Source organism: Accipiter gentilis, chromosome 1 (assembly GCF_929443795.1).
Source record: "Accipiter gentilis chromosome 1, bAccGen1.1, whole genome shotgun sequence".
Taxonomy (NCBI): domain Eukaryota; kingdom Metazoa; phylum Chordata; class Aves; order Accipitriformes; family Accipitridae; genus Astur; species Astur gentilis.
In genome coordinates, this window is record NC_064880.1 from 43,718,931 (window position 1) to 43,738,996 (window position 20,066).

The window sequence follows — 20,066 nt, forward strand, 5'->3', positions numbered from 1 at the left end:
AAGCGTAGTAGAACGAATGTTTGCAGAGTAAGCTTACACAAAACTTGTAGTTGTGAGATCTCTCTCATTTGTTCTCATATACAGTGGTTTTCTGTGGCTTTAACTTTACTGACAGCACTGGAGTTTTCCTGCCTTTTAGTGATATTTCTAAGCTCAAAACCAAGTCCAATGCATCACTTATTCTTTAGATCTTTGTATTGTTACAGACTGCCCTTATCTACATGTACATAGTGTGTACATTCTGTAGACATATATAACATGCAGGTCTGCCAGGTCTTATGCATTTCACCAGAGACTGTCCCAGAGAGTTATGTCATCCTCCTCACCCCGAGCTTTCCTAATCTGATGCCTTCAGTTCTCACATGAGAAGTGCAGGAAACCATAAGCCACAATAGGAAGAGCCTGAAGTGCTCTAGAACAAAGTAGATAAGGAGGGGCCCTGGTGGATCTTTGCCCTTAAAACCTTGCTGGAGTCCCTGAGTCTTCCACAGCCATGTGCTGAGCTTTCCTCTATACTTTTTCCTATCACCCTGAATGCAGAGTCTTCTCCACTGGGTCAGAGAGAAAAAAAAAAAAGAAAAAAAAGAAAGAAAAAAAATAAAGATACTTGAAAGGGCTTCTCTAGGTTTTGTCATTCAGCCCTTAGGCAGCCTCTGTAAATTCCTAGTCTTGTTGTATGCGGCTTGCCTGCATCACAGGGGGAGAGCGAGGGACCTGAGCTGTGGTATTGCTTGCCAAGATCAGAGTTGGAAAGGAAGGATCAGGAGCAGACATAGCTAGGCTCCATCCATCCATTCATCTTTGCTGATGAGATAAATAGGAAGGAAACAGGCTGTGTTTGGTAAGTGAGCTGCCAGAAAGAGGGGGTTTTAGATAAGAATGTATGTACAGCCAGCCATAACAGGTCAGTCAAAGGTCTGCATGGCAATTTGCCTTTATGCAAGGAAACTTTTTGCAAAGTTTAGTGCATTTCTGTGAGATCACAAAAATGGCAGTGAAATTCTGGACTAAATATTTTTTTGTTGTTCATCCCACCTATTGGCATAACATCATTTCAGCATGAACACCCATGGACAAGAGCGTGAAAAGACCCTGTATAAGACCATCAGGTGGAGTGTGCGGTGGTTTGTGGGGTTGCAGAAAGTGTCTGTATTGAAGGAGTCCTGGTGCTGCCTGTGGGATTGGCCTAAAAGCTTTTTGCCTGCGCTTGAGTCAGTAGGAAAGCAGCATGTGGGGTTAGAGAGTGGCCAGCGCAATTTTTGGAGCTGAGAAGTCAGTGGAGCATCAGTATGAATAGCAGTTATTGGAGAAAGGCTGGTGTAGTGGCTGGAAGGTCATGCAGGGGAAGAGGTGAACTGAGAGTTGGCGTGTGAGACTTCAGCTTTTTTTTAATGTAAACTTAGTCAATTCTTAGTTTCAGTCTTTGAAAGGTAAGGGTGGCTTCAGGTTTGAGACTTTTTTTGGAACTGGTGTCATGCCTAAACATTTGTGAGATGCCAAGACAGGTTTTGTGGCAGCTGTATTTAACAAAGAAATGTTGTTTTGGGGTCTGGCTTGTATTCTGGGCAGTGAGCAAGGTGGAACAGGGTGAACATGTTTGTGCAAAGTGATCCCCTGCTTCTGATAAAGTTAAGACCAAACACAGAGAGAACAGTTGTCTGAAGGATAGAAGCCCTGAATGCACACAAAGATTTGCAGAGCTGACCTGTCAAGACGATCTCTGATTCAAGTGTTGGTTTTGAGCACTCTGACTAACTGCAAAGCCTGTAATGTAATCTTTCAAAAAGTGAAGCAGAACTGTGTAAGAAAAACATGAAACCACTTCTGTGTGTGCCCATTTTAGAATTCGTGCCCATTTGTGCCAGCTTTTATGGCTGCTGGCAGAAGTAAAGAACACACAGATAAAGGAAAGGAGGAAAAATGAGAATTGCTGCAATCTTTCCTTAACACAGCATTGCATTTCTCAGTGTGGATCGCCTTGTACCTACCGTGAAGAATAGCTGAAGATTGCAAATGCTACAACAATGAAGAGAATGAAATACACTGCTCTTATCAAGCATGTCATAGCACAGGTTAAAACCAATAAAATTAATGGGGCTTTGAAAAATTTTACGTTTCTTCTCCTTATCTCTGAGAGAACACATATTGGTTTAGAGAAGATCATTTTGTGTAACAGCACTCTGTGTCTCCTCCTGATAGCTTCGGAAAAGCTCAGCTGCCTGAACTAGTTAAATACAATGCCTGGGACTGCTCTTCACAGAAGGTCTTCAGGGCCTTCAGTGACTCTGCATCAGGAGATCATACCTATCAGGAATGAAACAGGCCTGTCTAGCAACACTGTACACGTCATTGGTAGCATTGGAAACACTGTTTTCACTCTTCCTTATCAGTGTTTTACTGAGGTGATCATTGTTCTTAGCAGTCAACATGAAGCAAATCTTCCAAACTGCATTTCTAGGAGTGCTGCTGGGGGCAATATTTCTGCACATCTGTGAAAGGCAAAACAATGACTTGCTCCAGCGAGATGTGAAAGAACAGGAATGTTAGGGGCAAAAAAAAAGACAGTGAAAAGTTATGTATCTTGCCTTCTTTACAGTAGTTCAGCATATGAGCTTTTGGTAATGGGTATGTTTCACTAAGCTTTCTCTCAGTTAAAGCACGGAAAGTAGTTTCAGGAGCACAGCGTTCATTCTGAACAAACTCAACAGCAATGCACTAAGCCCAATTTTATGTTCCCCAAAGTTTATTTTGTATTTTTTCCCAATAATTTCCCTGCATTTTATAACATTTTATAACTTGTAACCTTTCAAGGACTAGTAAGGATCTTTTATCAATTCTTTCCCAGAATTTCTCATCACCAGACAGAGCAAGAAATCTTGTGGTGGGAGCATCCAGTCTCAGAAATTTCTTTCTCAAATCAGACTATGTAGGGATTGACAAGGCCTTGTCTGAGGAAACTGTGAAAAAATACCAGATTATTACACTTAGATTTTTGTATTGCATCAGCCACTGAAATGCAAGTATGGCTTGATTTGAGGAGTGAAATGTTTAATGAGAAAGAATTTCTAAAACCAAGTGTGTCTCTAGATCCCGTGAGAGATTATTCAACACCAGTCTTGAATAATTCATTGCATCATTTAGATAATATATGAATAGTAATAATCCTGCATTTGAATGAAGACATATTTCATGTCCTTTTATAGAAGACAGGTGCTGACTGAAGGAAACAGAACTTGATTGAATGTGGCCTCAGATTCAGCTGTAGTTTCAAAAGCTCACCTTGTTATCTTCATTCATCCTTCCTGTGTACAGCTCTAATGTGGAGGTGGAGAGAGACCTTGTGGTCACCAACAAGGTGAAAACACAAGACTGACAGAGTGGGGCAGAAACGATATTACCTGGAGAGAGTAATATTGGTGTAATTTTCCCTTATAAGCAAGGGAAGTTGGTAGTGCTTACTTCAGAATAATGCTGAGCATCTGAAGTTCCATGTATCAAACAAAGTATTTGAGGAAAAAGAGGTGAAACACATCCAAAGAGCAAACTACTATGCAGTTAATAGTATTTTGTATTTTTATTTTTATTCTTAGGCTTCAGATGTTCAGGAAAATGCTTGTTCTGTTCTACAACACACATAATAAAACCAGAATAACGTGTGTTTTGCTGTCTTAGAACCTCAAAGGTGTGTTTTAAGCTTACCGTTTTGTCAGTGTGTAGTTTCAATTCAAGGCACCTTACTGTTTGTCAGTGTGTAGTTTCAATTTAAGGCATCTGCAAAAGGTTATACTTTTTTTTCCCTCAATTATGCTCACTGACAGTGTTCAATTGACATTTAAGTTGACTGTACGTTGTTTTGATCTGACCCTACGTGATGGTAATTTGCAAAGAGCAAAGCGCAAGCATTTCAGTCAAGTTCTGTAGAAAACTATGAATGCTTTGCTAGATCTTTTTGGAGGGAAAATTCAACGCAGAAAATGGAAATAAAACCCTAAAAATAGGGAACACGCTAGCACTCTTCCGCAGTGGGGAGACTCCGCAGGCACCTCTACTCAGCAGCCCAGGATAGCTGGTCAGAAGAATGGCTCCCAGCTGCATTTGGTCCCTGTGGGACGGTGCGGTGACCTGGCAGCATTACCTGACATTTTGCTTGTCTTCCAATGTTGTCAGCTGGTTTGCTGCACACGTGGGAGTTCGTTGTTGCACTAATAGTCCAGTATATGCTGTTGGGTTTGTAATTGTGTGTCCCCCCACCTTCTCCAAGGCAGAACTGGAGATTGATGGGAAATACTGGCGGTAAGACCTCACGGCTTACCCACTTCATCCTGCTACCCTACCAGTGCGCAGGTCTTTCCAACAGTGTATTTGATAGGGTTTTCAGTTGGCTTGGTTTAAGTATACCAAATAATGCAGCTGTTATCACATGCCTTTGAGCAGAATGAATGGAGACAACCATTGCATCTAAATCTTGTTTTAGCTGAAGTACCAAAGCCAGGATTAAATTATGGCTTCAGATTTTCCTTTCTGGTTCTTGTTAAAGTTGGGGGACCTTTTGTGGCGCATTGGAGACTAAATTTCAGCTGTCTGTAAATGTCTTAAATGTCTGCGAAGGCTCTTTATCCATAAAACACTCACTGAAGATGGAACAGACTGTAGTTGAGCCCATTAATATATGTGAGAGCACAAATAGAAAAGAAACTGTCAGGATTGTCCTATGTCCATGCTAAGACTTCTTTCAGGTACAGCAAACTTGCCCTTGATTCTAGCCTACCAGTTAAAAGGGCTAGCTCCCTTCTGCTGCCTGTATATGGAAGGTGTAGATGCAGCAGTATTCGACCTGTCACAGGCATGTCTCATTTCACTTACCCTAGTGAAAAGACAAGTCACAGTCTGTTTTACACTGTTTGAAAGGTGTTTTCCTTCAGTGGAGTTTTTTGCACTGTATTTTGCATCTGTTGCTGTACTACATAATCCAGAGGAAATCAAGACATCCCTACCCCTTGGTCTCAAATGCTGCTAATTCTGATTCAATTAGTCTGTAAGTAATAAAGAAAACGCACAATATTAACTCGTAAAGGTCCAAGTGGCTACATAGCATCTCTGAGCTTGGTGTGAATGTAGGCTGGAGCAGGTGACTCTGTAGGATTAAAGGGGAATGCCAGTCAGTCTCCTCAAGAGAGCCATTGAGATTGATGTGTCATTCTCCTCCTCTTCTCTTCCCAAGTGTGTAAGGTCACAGTGTCATGACACAAGAAAGGATGATCCCCTTGTTCAAACTTTGTGCCAAGCTCAGGAGCTGCAGGATTTCAGCAAGTAGAAGAGATGAGTGTTGCATACACCTTACCTCAGCCCTTTGTGCTTCGGTTTGCTTCTCAGCAGCACGCAGAATCACAAATGTGTAGTTCTTGCTCTTTTGCCTGCCTTAAAGCTCAGCTTTATCCATGCTCTCTGCCTTGCTACAGGGACTCTGCTGTTTCCAACAATAAGACTCCACACAATAGCTCCATCAGCCACATTGAATCTGTCCTTCAGCAGCTCGACGAGGCCCAGGTACAGATGGAAGAACTCTTCCATGAAAGGAAGATTAAGCTAGACATTTTCCTTCAGCTCCGGATTTTTGAACAGTACACCATTGAGGTAAGAGCTGGCTGCATGACCTGAGAAAGGTAGAGCTGTGGGAGAGGGAGTATAGGTAAACATACTCTGTTAGGATATACCTGGAGCTGTTTGATTGTGCTCAGCTCTCCAGTGAGGAAGAGAGTTACAACCAGGTTTTAAATTCAGCATGTTGAAGCTAAAAATATGCTTTAGGATATACTGCTAGAATGCACTGAAATAGATTTGTGTCTGCTTAACTGACTATGCTGAGTCTGCCTGCTTTGCAGAGAAGCTTTATAAGGTGCCCCAGTTATAACTCTTTATTGACACTAGTCACTCAGGGATTTAGTTCTGTATCGCTTATTAGTGAGGTTTGTCTCTTCAAATACACACACAGATGCATACAAACAGATACATGCTTGGCTTCAAACCACTGAGTGAAAAAACACATTATGCATGAAAGGAAAGGATATTTAGAAGATGGGCTTTCTAAGCATCACAGTGGGTTTATTTAAAAAGGAAAGGAAAAAAAAGGGGGAAAGTTAAAGGCTATTTTTATGTCCTTGTGCAAAAAAGGTCTTTCAGTTCTGTTTTGTAGTTCTGTTTTGAAATCAGATAGATGCACCGGATGGAAAACTCATCAAAACATTAATAATTGAGGTATTCTTGGACAGAGAAACTTTAAAGAGACTCCAGCCAATCTCATTAATTACTTGCTGTAATTCTGATAGGACATGATGTGAAAGAACAACATGTAAATTAACTTGTGCACAAAATTAATGAAAGCCATGTGTTAGCGCTTATGTCCCTTCTGGGGTATGTTCCTCCCACTGTATCCCACTGGTGCTTGTTCAGTTCATGGAGCACCTTTAAGTGTTTTATGGTGGTATTCCTGAAGGTATTGTTTGTAAATCTGTAGTAATCTCAAGGTGGGTACTGGTATTTAATGGGAGCCTTAGAATGCTGTGTTATACTTTGTAAGTATTTATTTTGAGACATGGCATAATGATTTATAGTGGAATAAAAGGCTGGAAACAGAGGGGTTTAGATGTCTTGATCTATAATTGGATGCCAGAGATAGAAATCAGTGAGGAGTATCTGAGCTTTCCTGTTGTGACTGTATAGTTAGGTATTACACTGAAGTCAGTTCTACAGTGCTTTTTATTTATGTAAATTAGAATCGTTGCATTTTACTTGCCAGATATACACAGCCCCCTTGATATTGAGAGACGGTATTCTTTGTGAATATGTGTGTATAAATATAAATGTATGTATTTCATGTCAGATAACATACTTTGCCTTAAGAATGCTACATAGTATCTCCTATATTTAAATAGAAGATATTTTGATACAATGGTGTGGCAAATGTTGAATAATTGAGACTTTTACTCTAAAGATATAAATGGGGTGTGAATGCATATACTTGTACATACCTATAAATGACACCTGTGTTTTCCAAAAAGAAGCAAAAAACCTGAAAAACAGTATGTGCTTCTGGAACACCCAAATGTGTCTGTAGGCAGTATGTGGTGGACCCATGTGAGTCATTCATTAAGATCCCGGCCTGTTTTGCTGCAAATTCTAGGTCTGAATCTAGAATTATGATGATTTAAGTAAAGACTTAAAAAAAAAAAATTTAAAAATCACTGTTTTCAAATTCTTTTTCTTTGTACATAGTCTTTCCATCAAATATTTCAAAGGCTGTTTCCACCATGGATTGCTTTACTGATGGAGCAACTGAGGCATCAGGAGATGATGTGACTTATCCTAGTCCCCTCCATATGTGGTGCCAGAGATGGGAATACTATATGGACCCCTGTTTTGCTTCTGCGTGAATCCTACTTCTATGTATTCGCATTTGGAGTGGCTGTGATACATTAAGATATTTAAAATTGGAAATGTGCTTCATAGTCTTCTAAAATCAGATTAGCTAGAAAGGATTTTAAAGAAAATCACCACTTAGTTGTCACTGTAGCTTTGCTATTTTTTATCGTAAGAACATCTGAATTCCCTCTGCAAGATTAATATTACAAGGATATCTGAGAACATGTTTCGTAGGAAGTCTATGGGCAGATGATTTTATTTAGAAAGCTCCCTCTTTCTGAAAAATATTTTTTATTTTAGAATATTTATGACATTTAATTTATAACTGAACACACAATAAAAATATATCCAGGTCAGTATCTTAAATTTTATAAGTACATTTAGTGCTTACACGAGAAAAACAGTTTGATGGATAATAAAAAAGCAATTTGAAATAAAATATTAAATGACATATGCATGCTATGCATTTCAAACAGCAGCTGAATTGGCTCAAATTGACACAATAATGATCCTTAGAAAGTAGATTGCAGTCAGTTGCCTCAGCCATATAATAAGGATTCCACGTCAGTAGGAAACTGTTATCAAACTTAACAAAATTATCTCATGCTATTGTTGAGAAGCAAAAAGATTTTTTCATTGCCATAATTAAAAAACATGTTGTATTTCTGATGGTTGACTATTCCAAGCTTTTAAGGGAAAAAGATGACGATATTTAAAACAGGAAATTAAGTGTTTTTTCTACTAAAGACAAGTACCTTGAGCTATGACTGGAAATGTGTTTAGGTTTTAATTTTCCATAATAGCCTAGATCCTGCATAGATTAAGAAAATTGAAATAATGTGTACCAGTATGATTGTCAAATGAATTTCTCCTTTTCTAGTCTAGATAAGCCCCCTTCCATCTGCCCAAAGAACAGTACCGTATTGAACACATCCCGAACAAAACCCTTCACACTGCTGCAGCCATGTTGATCTCTCTCCTTCCTGCACTCACACAAACGGTCTGGCAAAAGTGGGCCCTCCACCTCCCAAACTTGAACACCTTTGTCCTCTTTGCTGCTTCTGTCTTGCCAAGCATTGAGTTTCCCATTTTTCTCCTTCAGGTCTGTGTTCTCACCCTTGGTTCTCAGGTTTTTGTGCTCCAGTGAATCCCTTATGATGAGGATCCTTCCATGGGAACTCCGGTGAGAGGAAAAACTTGCATTTCTCTAGTGGAAGCCAGAGAGATGCAGCTGTGGGAGCCCACCTCCTTCCAACAGCTTTAGGCAAGGCTGTGCTTTACATCTCAGTCTCAGGGAATAGCTACATCTCATATTGTCTCTTTCCATTCAGTTTTGGTACCAAACTTTTTTGAGTCTGTTGATTTTTCCCTACTGCCCTCTCTCTCTCTCCTTTCTAATTAATAACGCAAACTGAAAGTGTTGGGAATTTTTCAAACTCACAAATGGCAATTGAGTGATTGGCCTTTAGTTTTATTTAGAAAGTGCCTGACTGTCATTTGTTCTTTGGAAACTTTCCTATTTTTACTGTTCTCCTTGGATATTGAAATCCATGACACAGATAACCCTTTCCTCTGGCACTCTTTCCTAAACTTGCTCTGTACCCATCTGCTTTGTAGCCCTCCTGGTTTTTGAGCTTTTCTATAATCTTCTCTTCTTGACAGAGGTTTGGAGTCTAGACAAACTTCAGAATTAATGATTACTGCACGAGCAACACTTACTTCCATCTATTTAGGCATCATTGGACCTTTTCTTGTACTTCAGTGAAATCTGCCAACTATTGTTGCATTTGTCTTCAGGAAAAGTAATTTATGTAAAGAGAAGCCACCTGCCTATTTCTTTGGCAGGGCAGACCAGCTGCATTCATTTAGGACTTCTAAGGACTTCTAAGCCGCACTGGCAGCTTTTGTGTTGTACTTGAGTCAAGGCAGGTTTGGCAGATACGAATTTGGATACGAACCCACAGGCGCATAGCATGTGCTGCCTGTTCTTTCTTGCCTTAATCTCATTATATTGACTGATATTTACACTCTGGGTTCTTGGGGTAAATTATGAAATCCAAACTATGACAACACCTGGAAACAGACATAACAGAAACATGAGAGCGCCTAGCTATCCCTATGGGAGACTATTCTGCCTTAGGTTTTAAAACCATAAAATGACAACCCATTCTTTATTTAGCAAATGTGTCTAACTTTGATGCCTGATATGTTTTATTACTTTACCAAGTCATTGCGCATTTCAAGACAAGATGGGATCATTAGGATTATATGGTTGGTCTTTCTATGAGATACAGACTTCAAGTGAGTTTGTGCAGCCAACCAAGTAACTCGGGAGATTAATGCAATATGTATGTGGTAGCTGATCCACTACAAGGAAATAGGGTGTAAGACTCAAGGGACAATAGCTGGCAGACATTAGCGGCAGTGCTGGCACCACACTGAGCACATTATACATATGAAGCACAGCCTTATTGCAGAGTTACATCCTCAGTAAAATCTGTCAAGTATACTTTGTCCCTTGCTTCAGAAATTGTCATTTAAAGCCTTATTAACCATTATTTGAACAAATGCTAATATACAGTAAAATGCTGAGTAAATGCATAAGAAATGAATGGTAAAATGTAGGGTTGCAATCCCTAACAAAATTACTGCCATCCAGAATTTTTCTGCATATTTTTTCATTTGTAGAGAGCTGATCAAATTCACCTGTAGGCCTCTCTAAAACTCTGTGACTGAGAACAGGAATGATCTCAGCCAATACCTGTCTGGCAACAGGTGTTGGTTACCTCCAAAGAAACTTCCCTTTCCCTTTCCCTTTCCCTTTCCCAGAGCTGCCCAGCTCCTTCCCTCGTGTGTGTTGTTTTGTTTCCTGCAATGCATATGGATCTGTGCAATGCTACACAGAGTCCGTGCACTGTAGTCTTAGAGCAATGTGGTTCCTAGGCCAAGTCATAGTCTTGGAAGGGATTATGGAGGTTCCCACTGTACAATATAAATTTGATCTTGTATGCTGTTTGTTATCTTTCAAAAAGCCCCATGATCACTAATATCTTCACCTGCTGGATATCTAATTTTCCACCATTCAATCTCTTTGGCTCCATTTCACCTGCTAATTAAATTTTTCAGCCTTGATTTCACTTGCTGGCTCTTCTGGCTGTTCGCATCCATCCCTGAGCATGAGTTTATAAGGGAACAGGAGCCAGCTTTCACAGTAGTTTACTTCACTGATTCACAACTCACTTTAGTTTCCTATTCCAGGTTTATAAAATTAGCAGAATCTTTCAAATGAATTAGCTGCCTGCATTGAAGGTACAAGATGTTTTACAGCCCCTCACTGACTTATAGCTGACACTCAGATGTGAGCAAAGGAATAAGAGTTACAGAGATCTTGAGCTAGATTTGTAAGGGAATGGTAAGAAAAAATTCAGCCTCTTCTGTTCATAAGCTGGAATCCTATAAAGTCTCATGCTTAGTGACCTTTCATTTTTCTTTTCCATATATACCTAGCTTCCAAACTGCACATCACTTAAAATTAAGGAAAGGCAAATACTAAGCTGTTCTGGGCACCCTGTCTTTTGGAGCTGAATTCCATTTTTTTATCTTGATATTTTAGGGATTCAGGAGCCAAAAGCACTGGAGCAGAATCATCACTGTGACAGCCTTTTCACACTTCAGTGGCCCAGGTCCCCACTAAGCCAGTGTGGCATCTCTGTCATCAAAAAAACCAGGTGACACTATCGTCATACTGCACAGTGTCAGCCCAAACTGAGGCCTGAGAAGGAGGAACAGTAAGCTTTCTGCTTACATGATCTGTAGAAGTGACAGTTTCATTCACCCTTTCCTACCTACATCTCTTCTACCATATACCTTCAGTATTAGTCTGCCCATAGATCCACTTATACTGTCACATCCAGTCCTCTGCTCTTCCAGCCTGCTCTGAACGCTGAAGCAGAGCCAAGTGCTGTTGCCCCTGGCATCCCTGGTGCCCAGTCTCAAGTATGCCTTAGAGATCTGGTCTCCCCTACTCCATTATAACCCCTTTCTTTCTGCACTCACAGACACTCCCTCAGCATCCAGGAGTCAGAATTATCTTTTTTTTATTCCTTCCTGGATCATATCTGACCTCTCATCTCATCCATCCTCACTCTCTGTTCATCCCAGCTGTATGGCTGCCACCTTTTCTTCTCTTGAAATGAAGTAGATATTCCCTTTTCTTGATTCTGAGCTCTGTACAGATCTGCCCTGTGACTGTTCTTCCTGTCCTGCCACATCCCCGTGCTCTACCCACTCTTCTTGCCTTTGCTCCTCCTCCTACTTGCACCATCATTTCTCTTGCAACCTGCCTCCTACATTTGCTTGTTCTTCCCAAGCATCTTTACTCTTTTTCAGATCCCTCTTGCGAGCCCACTCTCTTTGTGTTAATAGCTTCTGCTCCCAGGATAGAACTTTATTTCCCTCCTCCTCATATGCCCTTCCTCAGCCCATATTTCAAAATACCAGCTCCTATGTGATTCATTCGCCATATAACATTTCTTTTCTTTTGCTTGATTCCTCATTTCCCCTCTCCACCTCCTTCAATTGGCAAACAAAATTTTCTGGTTGGCATTAAAAACGATGACTTTGGGTGTCAAACACTGAATTAAGGCCAAGCAAGCAGCTTCTAGGCTCAGCAGCACCATTTTGTAGAAAAACTCAGGAGCAGCAGCAAGAAAAAGATACTTAGGATTTAGATATTAAATTGTTGCAGATGTACAATTGCCTGCACATCAGCTGCTGCAGCTTGGGTAGGCTCTTTGGCCTAATTCACAAGCAGGCTGCAATGTAGGCATGAGACAGCTGGACTGCTACTGTTGTTATTATTACTGCTATTACTTTTCACCTGCATACCTCTTCTCTATACCTCTCCTCTTTCTCCAGGATTAAGGATGAACATGTCTCTTTCCCTTTGGTCATGTTATCTGCTGGTGTTGCAACATGGTAAATCCAGGAAGCAACAAATGCAGCAGTATTGCAGCAGTGGGATTTTCAGTATATTAGGTTGCTGCTTTCGGAGGTTTCCTGCCTAAAGAGTATGTGGTCTAGACTGTGGTCACTGTGTCTGCATGAAAAACAGACCTGGCTGACATAGTCTGTGTATCTATTATAGCCTTGTGATAGTAGCATGGAGCTCAGCACAAACCCAGTGTTTCCTCATGTGCTGAAGTTAATTCTTGCTCTGCCTCCACTGCTCTGATAAGGGTATCTCAGTTATTTAATACTAGACTGTGTTCACAACCAGCATTATTTCCCCTCCCATTATCATGGCAGCAGGAGCATCTATTTCAGGTGAAGAATGAAGAACTTTGCTTTCTAGGCTCATTGTCAATCAATAGCTTTGTTGTTTCTTTCTCTCTCATTAGTAGTCTGGAGTCACTTGACCTTCCTTTAGTAATAGGGAGCTGTTTCTTGGCCACCAACAACCTTATATGACCTACAAGGAAGGAGCATGGCTCCTTCCAAGGAGTCAGACAGAGTGTGGCTGACAATGAGACGTGTGGAGCTTTCCTTGGAACAGTGTGGGCACCTGCAGAGAAGTCTGCTGCTTTTGCTAATGCAGACCTGTGCACTGCCACCGTTGCTGCTCTCGTGACCCTTCTGCTTTGGTATGATTTCTCTCATGCCGCAGTGGAACAGAGCAGAGCTCAGGGCTTCGCTTGCAGCAGGGCTTCTCTTTTCTCAGGGCATGTGAGGGATGCTAAGGTCTATTTAGAATCACAAATGCTGGGAAGTAAAGTGAATAAACATAAAAAGTGCTGTCAGTTCTTCTCACCAAAAATCTAGCAGATGAAGACAGTAAACTCTCATCAGCCATTCTTCTGGGTCAGAAGGGAATTAAACAAGTTCATGGCCAAGTGACCCTCATTTATGAGACAATTCCTGACACAGGCCCAGTGCAATTGGCTCTTACCACAGCGTAGGAGATAGGACACTTTTGTCTAATGCAGTCCAAGTTTCACGATAGATGTCAATGCCTGACCAGTCTGTGAAAGCACCCAAAGTCCTTTTTTAGGCTTGAAAAATATACATCTGTAGTTAACAGAGCTGCCTAATTACAGCTTGTTCCTGAAGAGAAATAAATCAATTTCCCTGTACCCAAGTCAAACCAGTTAGGGACTCAAATTCAGACTCTGGGACCATTTCCAAATGGTCCAGTTTGAAGTACAGAAACTGCTGGGATTTTGAGGCATTGGCTGTACAGACAGAAAAGGAAATGTCTTGATGAGATATGCAAAGCAGCATGATCTCTGGGATAGGGCACCAGATTGGGATTCAGGAAGGCTGGGTCGTTATCACAGCTCTGCTATTGCTTCTTTGCTTTGTGCTTGAGATTCCCTTCTAGCCATCTGTTTGTCTCAGTTACTCAGAGCAATGTACCCAACCTTCCTGTACATACTTCGCCTGAGAAATTTGGTCATGTTCCACCTCTCGCTGTGCCTGACTCCTTCCCCTCTTCCCCTAACCCAGCACATGGGATGATTGTCATCCTTCATCCGTCCCCACTCAGAGGCAACTTCCCACCTTCCTTCCTTCCTTCCTTCCTTCTCCTCTCCATTGGTGGCTGTGCTCCTGGCCCTGACAGAGCTGGCAGTGGGCTAACAAGCCCCACTGGACCTGTCCGACTGTCTAGAGCCACTCAGATGCAGTCTTAACCCCTGTTCCCGGTCCTGGCAATATGGCATAGAGCACCATGGGCTCGCCTTGCATCCTGTGTTGTTTACCAGCTCGTGTCCTGACAGCCTATGCCATCCTTTCCTTTTTAATTGGAACCACTGATTTGAACTGGGGAATGTGGATAATGGAGCATAAACCCTTCAGTGCCTTGCAATGGCTAATAGCACAGGTAGATATTTAGGTGCAGCTCCTCCTGTGTGGGGAGCCTGGTGAAAGCTGGTGGCCAACACGAGCACGAGGAGCACTGGTTGCCTGGGAGGCAGTCCTCTTGAGTGTTTGTAGACGCCTCTCTGCTATAGACCTGTCTTAAACGCTCAGGCTGTTGCATTGCAAAGTTGGAGTGACTCAGGTTCGTGGATTTCCTTTGTCAGAATTAAGGTGAAATGACACCAGAGGAGTTCAAACAACAATCAACATTTATTCAACCTAGCTAACCTTGCCCAAGTACAAGTGAACTTATCAATATGAACCTTGCAACATGTCATTAAGCCGCTGTTTGAAAAGAGAAGGGAGGTGTAGAAAAAGAAATGGAAAAAGGAACATGGAACTGTATCAGAAGGAGAGCCCTCCCGTTGAGTCACGAGGTTCAGAGCAGACGCCCTTGCTTTCTGGACTCCTTCTCGAAGAGGAGCCCAGGGGTGGCTAGATCCACTCCTAGTCTCAGACTTGGTCAACGGTTTATGTTTAAAAGTATGAGATGTAGGGACTGTGGAAAAGAGAGAAGGAAAAGAGGGAGAGAGGAAAAGAAAGAAAGAAAGAGAGAAGAAAAGGGTTTCACCAGTCCTGGGTCCAGCGTTGATCCAGCCAGCATAGAGATCCTGTTCCGGAGGGCATGCACTGAGAACTCATTCTCCCTTCTTTTATAGTGAGTTAGTTGATGGTCTCAGTTCCCATTCCCGGGGTTCTCTGGAATTGGTCGGTGAGCTTTGGCGGGGTGTGGTTCATTGCAGAGTTGCGTCTCTTTCCCTGCTGGCATGACCGCTTAAGATAGAAGCACAGTCCCATCTTCCGTGGGGCCTCCTCCTCCTCCAGGCGCATATGCTGTGCTCCTTCTCCTGGTCACTTAAGATAAGGAATTGCGGCTTTGGAGAAGCGCAGGCCCACCCTCTATGGGGCCCTCTCCTACGGCCACATTGTCCTGTTCACAAAACTCCAGCGTTTTTACAGAGGCCATTTTCTCCACTGAAGTTCTTTAATGAATGTTTGAGACATTGACTATAATTTGTCAGACCATCACACAGGCCTAAGGGGCAAAAAGCAGTATGGTCAGGATCAGCCATTTCCCCATGCTCAAGTGGAAATTATTGTAGATTTAATGATAAAAGCAATGCTGATCAGTGTCCTTTCCACGGCCAAGTGGAAAAGTTAGTAAGAGAAACAGCACCACAGCAGAGAGGTTTACCCAGGTAGTTGTGGAGAAGTGCTGGATCTCAGCATACTTATGGGAACATTTGTTGATTCCTTCATATATCCTTCACCAACTCCCCTGACTGTTCAACCCTCTGAAAGATTTGCATTTTCCTGTCCTGGAGTTGATGTCCATAGATGTAAACAGGATGGAGAGATTTTGTTTTGATCAGAATCCCCCAATCATAGTATTATGGCTGTCAGAGCAAACTAATGTAACACATTCTTTGATTGTTTTAATCTTTTCTATTACTGACACTTATAAATGCTTTTAGACATCTTCCTGAATACACATGCATGAGAGTGTTCACAGGAAATTGGGAAGTACTTGTGAATCTTTGCAAAATTACAAATTATTATGTTTTAGCAGCCTGACAATCAATGCAATGGATTCAAACAGACAGTTTTATAATAGCTCATAAAAAATAAAATTCTTCTGATTCCCTTATATCACATGCCTTTCCATTAGAAATAGCAGAAAGAGCTTTGTATTGAACTGTAAGTGTTATTGTCATGATTGTAGGAACCTGTGTTAACTCTAAATTCATTCTGTTGTTTGTAGTTTGAAATAAGGTCAAGACCACCTCAGTTCTGATTACTGTTAGCTGAGGATCTGCCCCTGAATGTAAATGTATCTGGTAAAACCCTTCTCCAGCATCTACTTTGACCATTTCTCCATAACTGTTAAAACTGCCAATAAGTCTCCACAGTCCAGGGACTCCAGCTATGTTATGTCAGTGAATCAGAGAGTGCTGGAATCAGGAATGGGGCCAAAGAGACTATAGAGATAGCTATTATTTAAAGGTAATTGAGTGGAATGGGCAATGGAATAAGCTGAAGAAAAATAGAAGCCCCTCAGGATATCCACTCTCTGCCTTTCACCCTGCAGCTGAGGTCCCAGGTTCTTGGCCGAGTAAATCTGCTTTTCTGCTTCTCTCAAAAAAGGGCCTAAAAACTGCTTTCTTTCCCTTCTAATGCAAAACTATGTACTGCCATCCATTCTAATGTGAGAAGGGCTGAGAGCCGGTCCATTTGGGTCGCCTTCCTGTGCCTGCGTTGGATATAATGTATGTTTTCTGGAAAGGAAAACTGAATGGAAAATTTTGAATCTTGGCTACTTAGGAAGTTAAGCATCTCACTGCTCACAGGCACTGAAGAGCACTTTTAGTGAGAAACAGGAACTTTTTGCTACATCATAACGTGCACAAGTGGGAATTTAGATACCTGGTTTTAGCTCTCCTGAATCTAGCTATGAGGAATTGACCTATGAATCAGAATTAAGGCATTTATTTTAAAATTTTTCAATACTTTAAAAATTGTTTACTGCACAGTACTAGCCTGTATACATTATTTAATTCCCCTTTCCCTTGTCCCCCCTTCCTCAATTCATTGTCACTAGCACATTCCCTCTTTTTTGTCTGCAGTAGCAGAATCTAGGTTGACAGGAGACTGTGCTCTTTGGGTGGAGGCTAGATCTTCCTTTAATTGAACAGGCAAAAATGGAGAAGGACTTTCATATCAGATGGCTACTTGTGGGCTAAAATGTAAAATAAAGAAGATACAGTAAAGGGACTGCTAAAATCATCAGACTGTGTGTTGTAATCAGGAAGCAGAGAAAGCAACAGAAGATTTTGCATGTTCCCATGAGTTATTGGCAGGTTATATAGGTCTTCAGTTAGAGCCAGGTATGACTCGTGATTCTACTGGTGATTCACGTAGCCGTTAAGTATGATGTTTCTGTGCTGTGCTTTCCCCATCTGTAAAAGTGAATTCTTTATATTCATTCCCCCATTTAAAAGCTTTCAGATCCACAGGAGAAAAAAGTTATACAGGGCCTGTTCCCTGTGTAACGAGGAGGACGACAAAACAAAAAGACCCTTATAAAAGACTGTAAGTATCTGAAAGCACAGCATAAGACTTACTGTACAACTGCAAGCAATGCTGTGGGGGTTAACTCAAAAATTCATAATGAAATATTTAGTCTCGTGATGCATTTTCTGTGAACAATGGGTAGATACTGTTCACAATACATTATATCAACAATAATAATTCTGAAAAATGTATGAGTTCTCCCTGTTATAGGGCTTACTGGAAGCAGCTTATAAGTTCAGTTCTATGAAGGTAGAATAAATAATATTTCCATCTGTAATATGTAACATACAGTGTGTTTCAAAATGTTTTTAGAAAGATTCAGGCCATTTTGGGATTATGTGGTCACAGGTGTTACAAATTGTTTTGCAATTCTGTAAGCATTACTTCTTCATTTAAATTTGAATTTATTCAGAAACATTACCTCTACCATCCATGTGAATATAGTGGGTCTTCTCTTACAGTGCCCTTTGGAATGTGTAAGGGAAAAAGGTGTCAGATTTCTTGTTGGACCAATAATCTTTTCATGGATCCTCACCTAAGCAAAATGTTAAGTGTGACCATTAAGTGGGCGGGATCCAGAGTGTACTGAGGCTGTGGTTTGGAGGTTTCTGGATCAGAGTTAAAATGTGAAGTACTTTTGTGATCCAAACACAAATTGAGAGTAAGATTTTTTTATGGATCTTGAGTGAATACGGTGTCTGTCTTCTGCCCATGAAGGTTACCGCAGAGTTAGATGCCTGGAATGAAGATCTACTGAGACAGATGAATGATTTCAACACCGAAGACCTCACTCTGGCTGAGCAGCGCTTGCAGCGTCACACTGAGCGGAAGTTGGCCATGAACAACATGACCTTTGAAGTCATCCAGCAAGGGCAAGATTTACACCAGTACATCATGGAGGTCCAGGCTTCAGGTGAGCAGTGCAATTTGATCTCTGTTTTACATGAGAAAAAAACAAAAACCAAGAAAAACTCAAACCCCCAAAAATGTATATCAAGCAAAAATACCCCAATACATACCAAATACATCAGCTTTTAACATAAGTAAGTATGTGCAATACCTGTCTCTCCACTCCCAGAACTGTTCCACAAGTTTGGGGAATTCTTTGATTCAGGATTATACGTCAAAAATTGCTGTTTCTTTGAGACTGAAGCTCATTGAGGAAATAAAGCTGACTTTCAAGTTTCATTCAGAAAGTTTCACAACTGCAAGATGGAGTTCATGGTCAGTTCCAAAGTGGATGGAGAGGGGAGGGCAAAACAAGTTACACTGGTAGGTCCTTGTCCTTGTACCAGCTCAGAAACAAGCACTGCAGTGAGTCATCAGTTACAGATACTTGAGCTGGATGGTCAGACGACAGGTCTGGATGAAGTCTAGTCATTCTAAACTCCTAAGCTTGTTAACCTTTCTGCAACTAGACTTTATTGAGAGGCAAACTGACCAGATGTGCTGGCTTCATTCTCCGCAGACTTGGGTACCTTTTCCCTGTGCCACATTTCAGGGTGCGGACATGCCTGAGGGAGAGAGAGAGGAGTGAGGTGAGAAAGAAGCTAGTTTTCCAAGAGCCCTCTGGGAAAGAATCCAAATATGAGAGCCTTGAAACCAGTCATGAAATGGAACTCTTGTTTCCAGCCAGCTCTAATTGGAATTATTTTGTATAAAAAGGGACTGTGATAAACCATACTGGAATTTTCCTTTTCAGTGTGCACTTGAAAGTTAAAGGTAGGAACCTGGATGTAAAAAAAACCACCTTTGGCATGTGCTTTTAAATGACAGACTTGATTCATCTTGATAGGGAGTCTGTCTGATACTTTTACTGTGCTTCTCAGCAACAGGATCCTATTTCTAAGACATCCTATGAATCAAGATTTTTGTATCCTTGCATTTTGCATTTGGAAAAGGAATATCATAACTTAGATTAATCACTGCATAAAGTCCAAAAATGAATGTTACTTGTGAAGCGTTTTAACCTTCTTAAATGTCTGGAAAGAGTGCAAAGCAAGAGCAATTCCTGTTCTTTCCCTCCCCTTTCAAAATAAAAAGGATTTTTATGGTTCTGTTCTTTGGCAAACATTTTACCTCTAGGCACCCACCTTTAAAAAAATCTGGCAGTATTCAGCCTGACTTGGCAAGCTGCACTCAACACAGGCTTAAGGACTGCTACAAGAGTATGTTGTGAACTAGACAATCCCGGTGCATTGTATGAACCATGTGTGTGAGCTTCTATGAGATCTGCCCACGCTACACCTGGTCCTATTCTTCAACTTGTCCTAGTACATCAGTTAAGATGCTTGCTTCCCCCCCCCCCCCCCCCCCATACTGGAAGAATCTTAATATGAGAGGAATCTATGGGAGGTAAAGAATATGATCCAGAACAGAGCACAGTTAGGAGTCTCAGTGACTGATTCTTAGGAAAAAAAAAATAAAATTCTGTGTTTGTCAAGAAGTTAGAAACAACTTCTTTTGGATTGCAGACAAAAGATTAGCAACTAAATGAAGTAACTTTTAAAATGTTTTTATAATATTATCTAAGATCACTTTCTATGAAGCATACCCACTAAAAAATCCATTGCTCCCAAAGGCAAGGAAGCAGAAGCCTCATGGGGATGTAGAGTAACTGTAGTTAATCAAAGGTAATGGTCATGTCTGCCATGGAC

General features: G+C 41.2%; 1 protein-coding gene across 8 annotated transcripts in view; it reads left to right on the forward strand.

Annotated features, from left to right (window-relative positions):
- The window catches only part of KALRN (kalirin RhoGEF kinase), a 529,910-nt gene that overhangs the window by 324,313 nt on the left and 185,531 nt on the right, over positions 1 to 20,066 (forward strand). For all 8 annotated transcript variants that reach the window (XR_007507253.1, XM_049810170.1, XM_049810120.1 and 5 more), the window contains exons 13-14: positions 5,460 to 5,634; positions 18,127 to 18,322. Coding sequence is in view for 7 of the 8 variants with exons in the window: in XM_049810170.1 (XP_049666127.1) it covers positions 5,460 to 5,634; positions 18,127 to 18,322 (371 nt within the window). In the remaining variant the exon portion in view is untranslated. The remainder of the gene's footprint in view (positions 1 to 5,459; positions 5,635 to 18,126; positions 18,323 to 20,066) is intronic.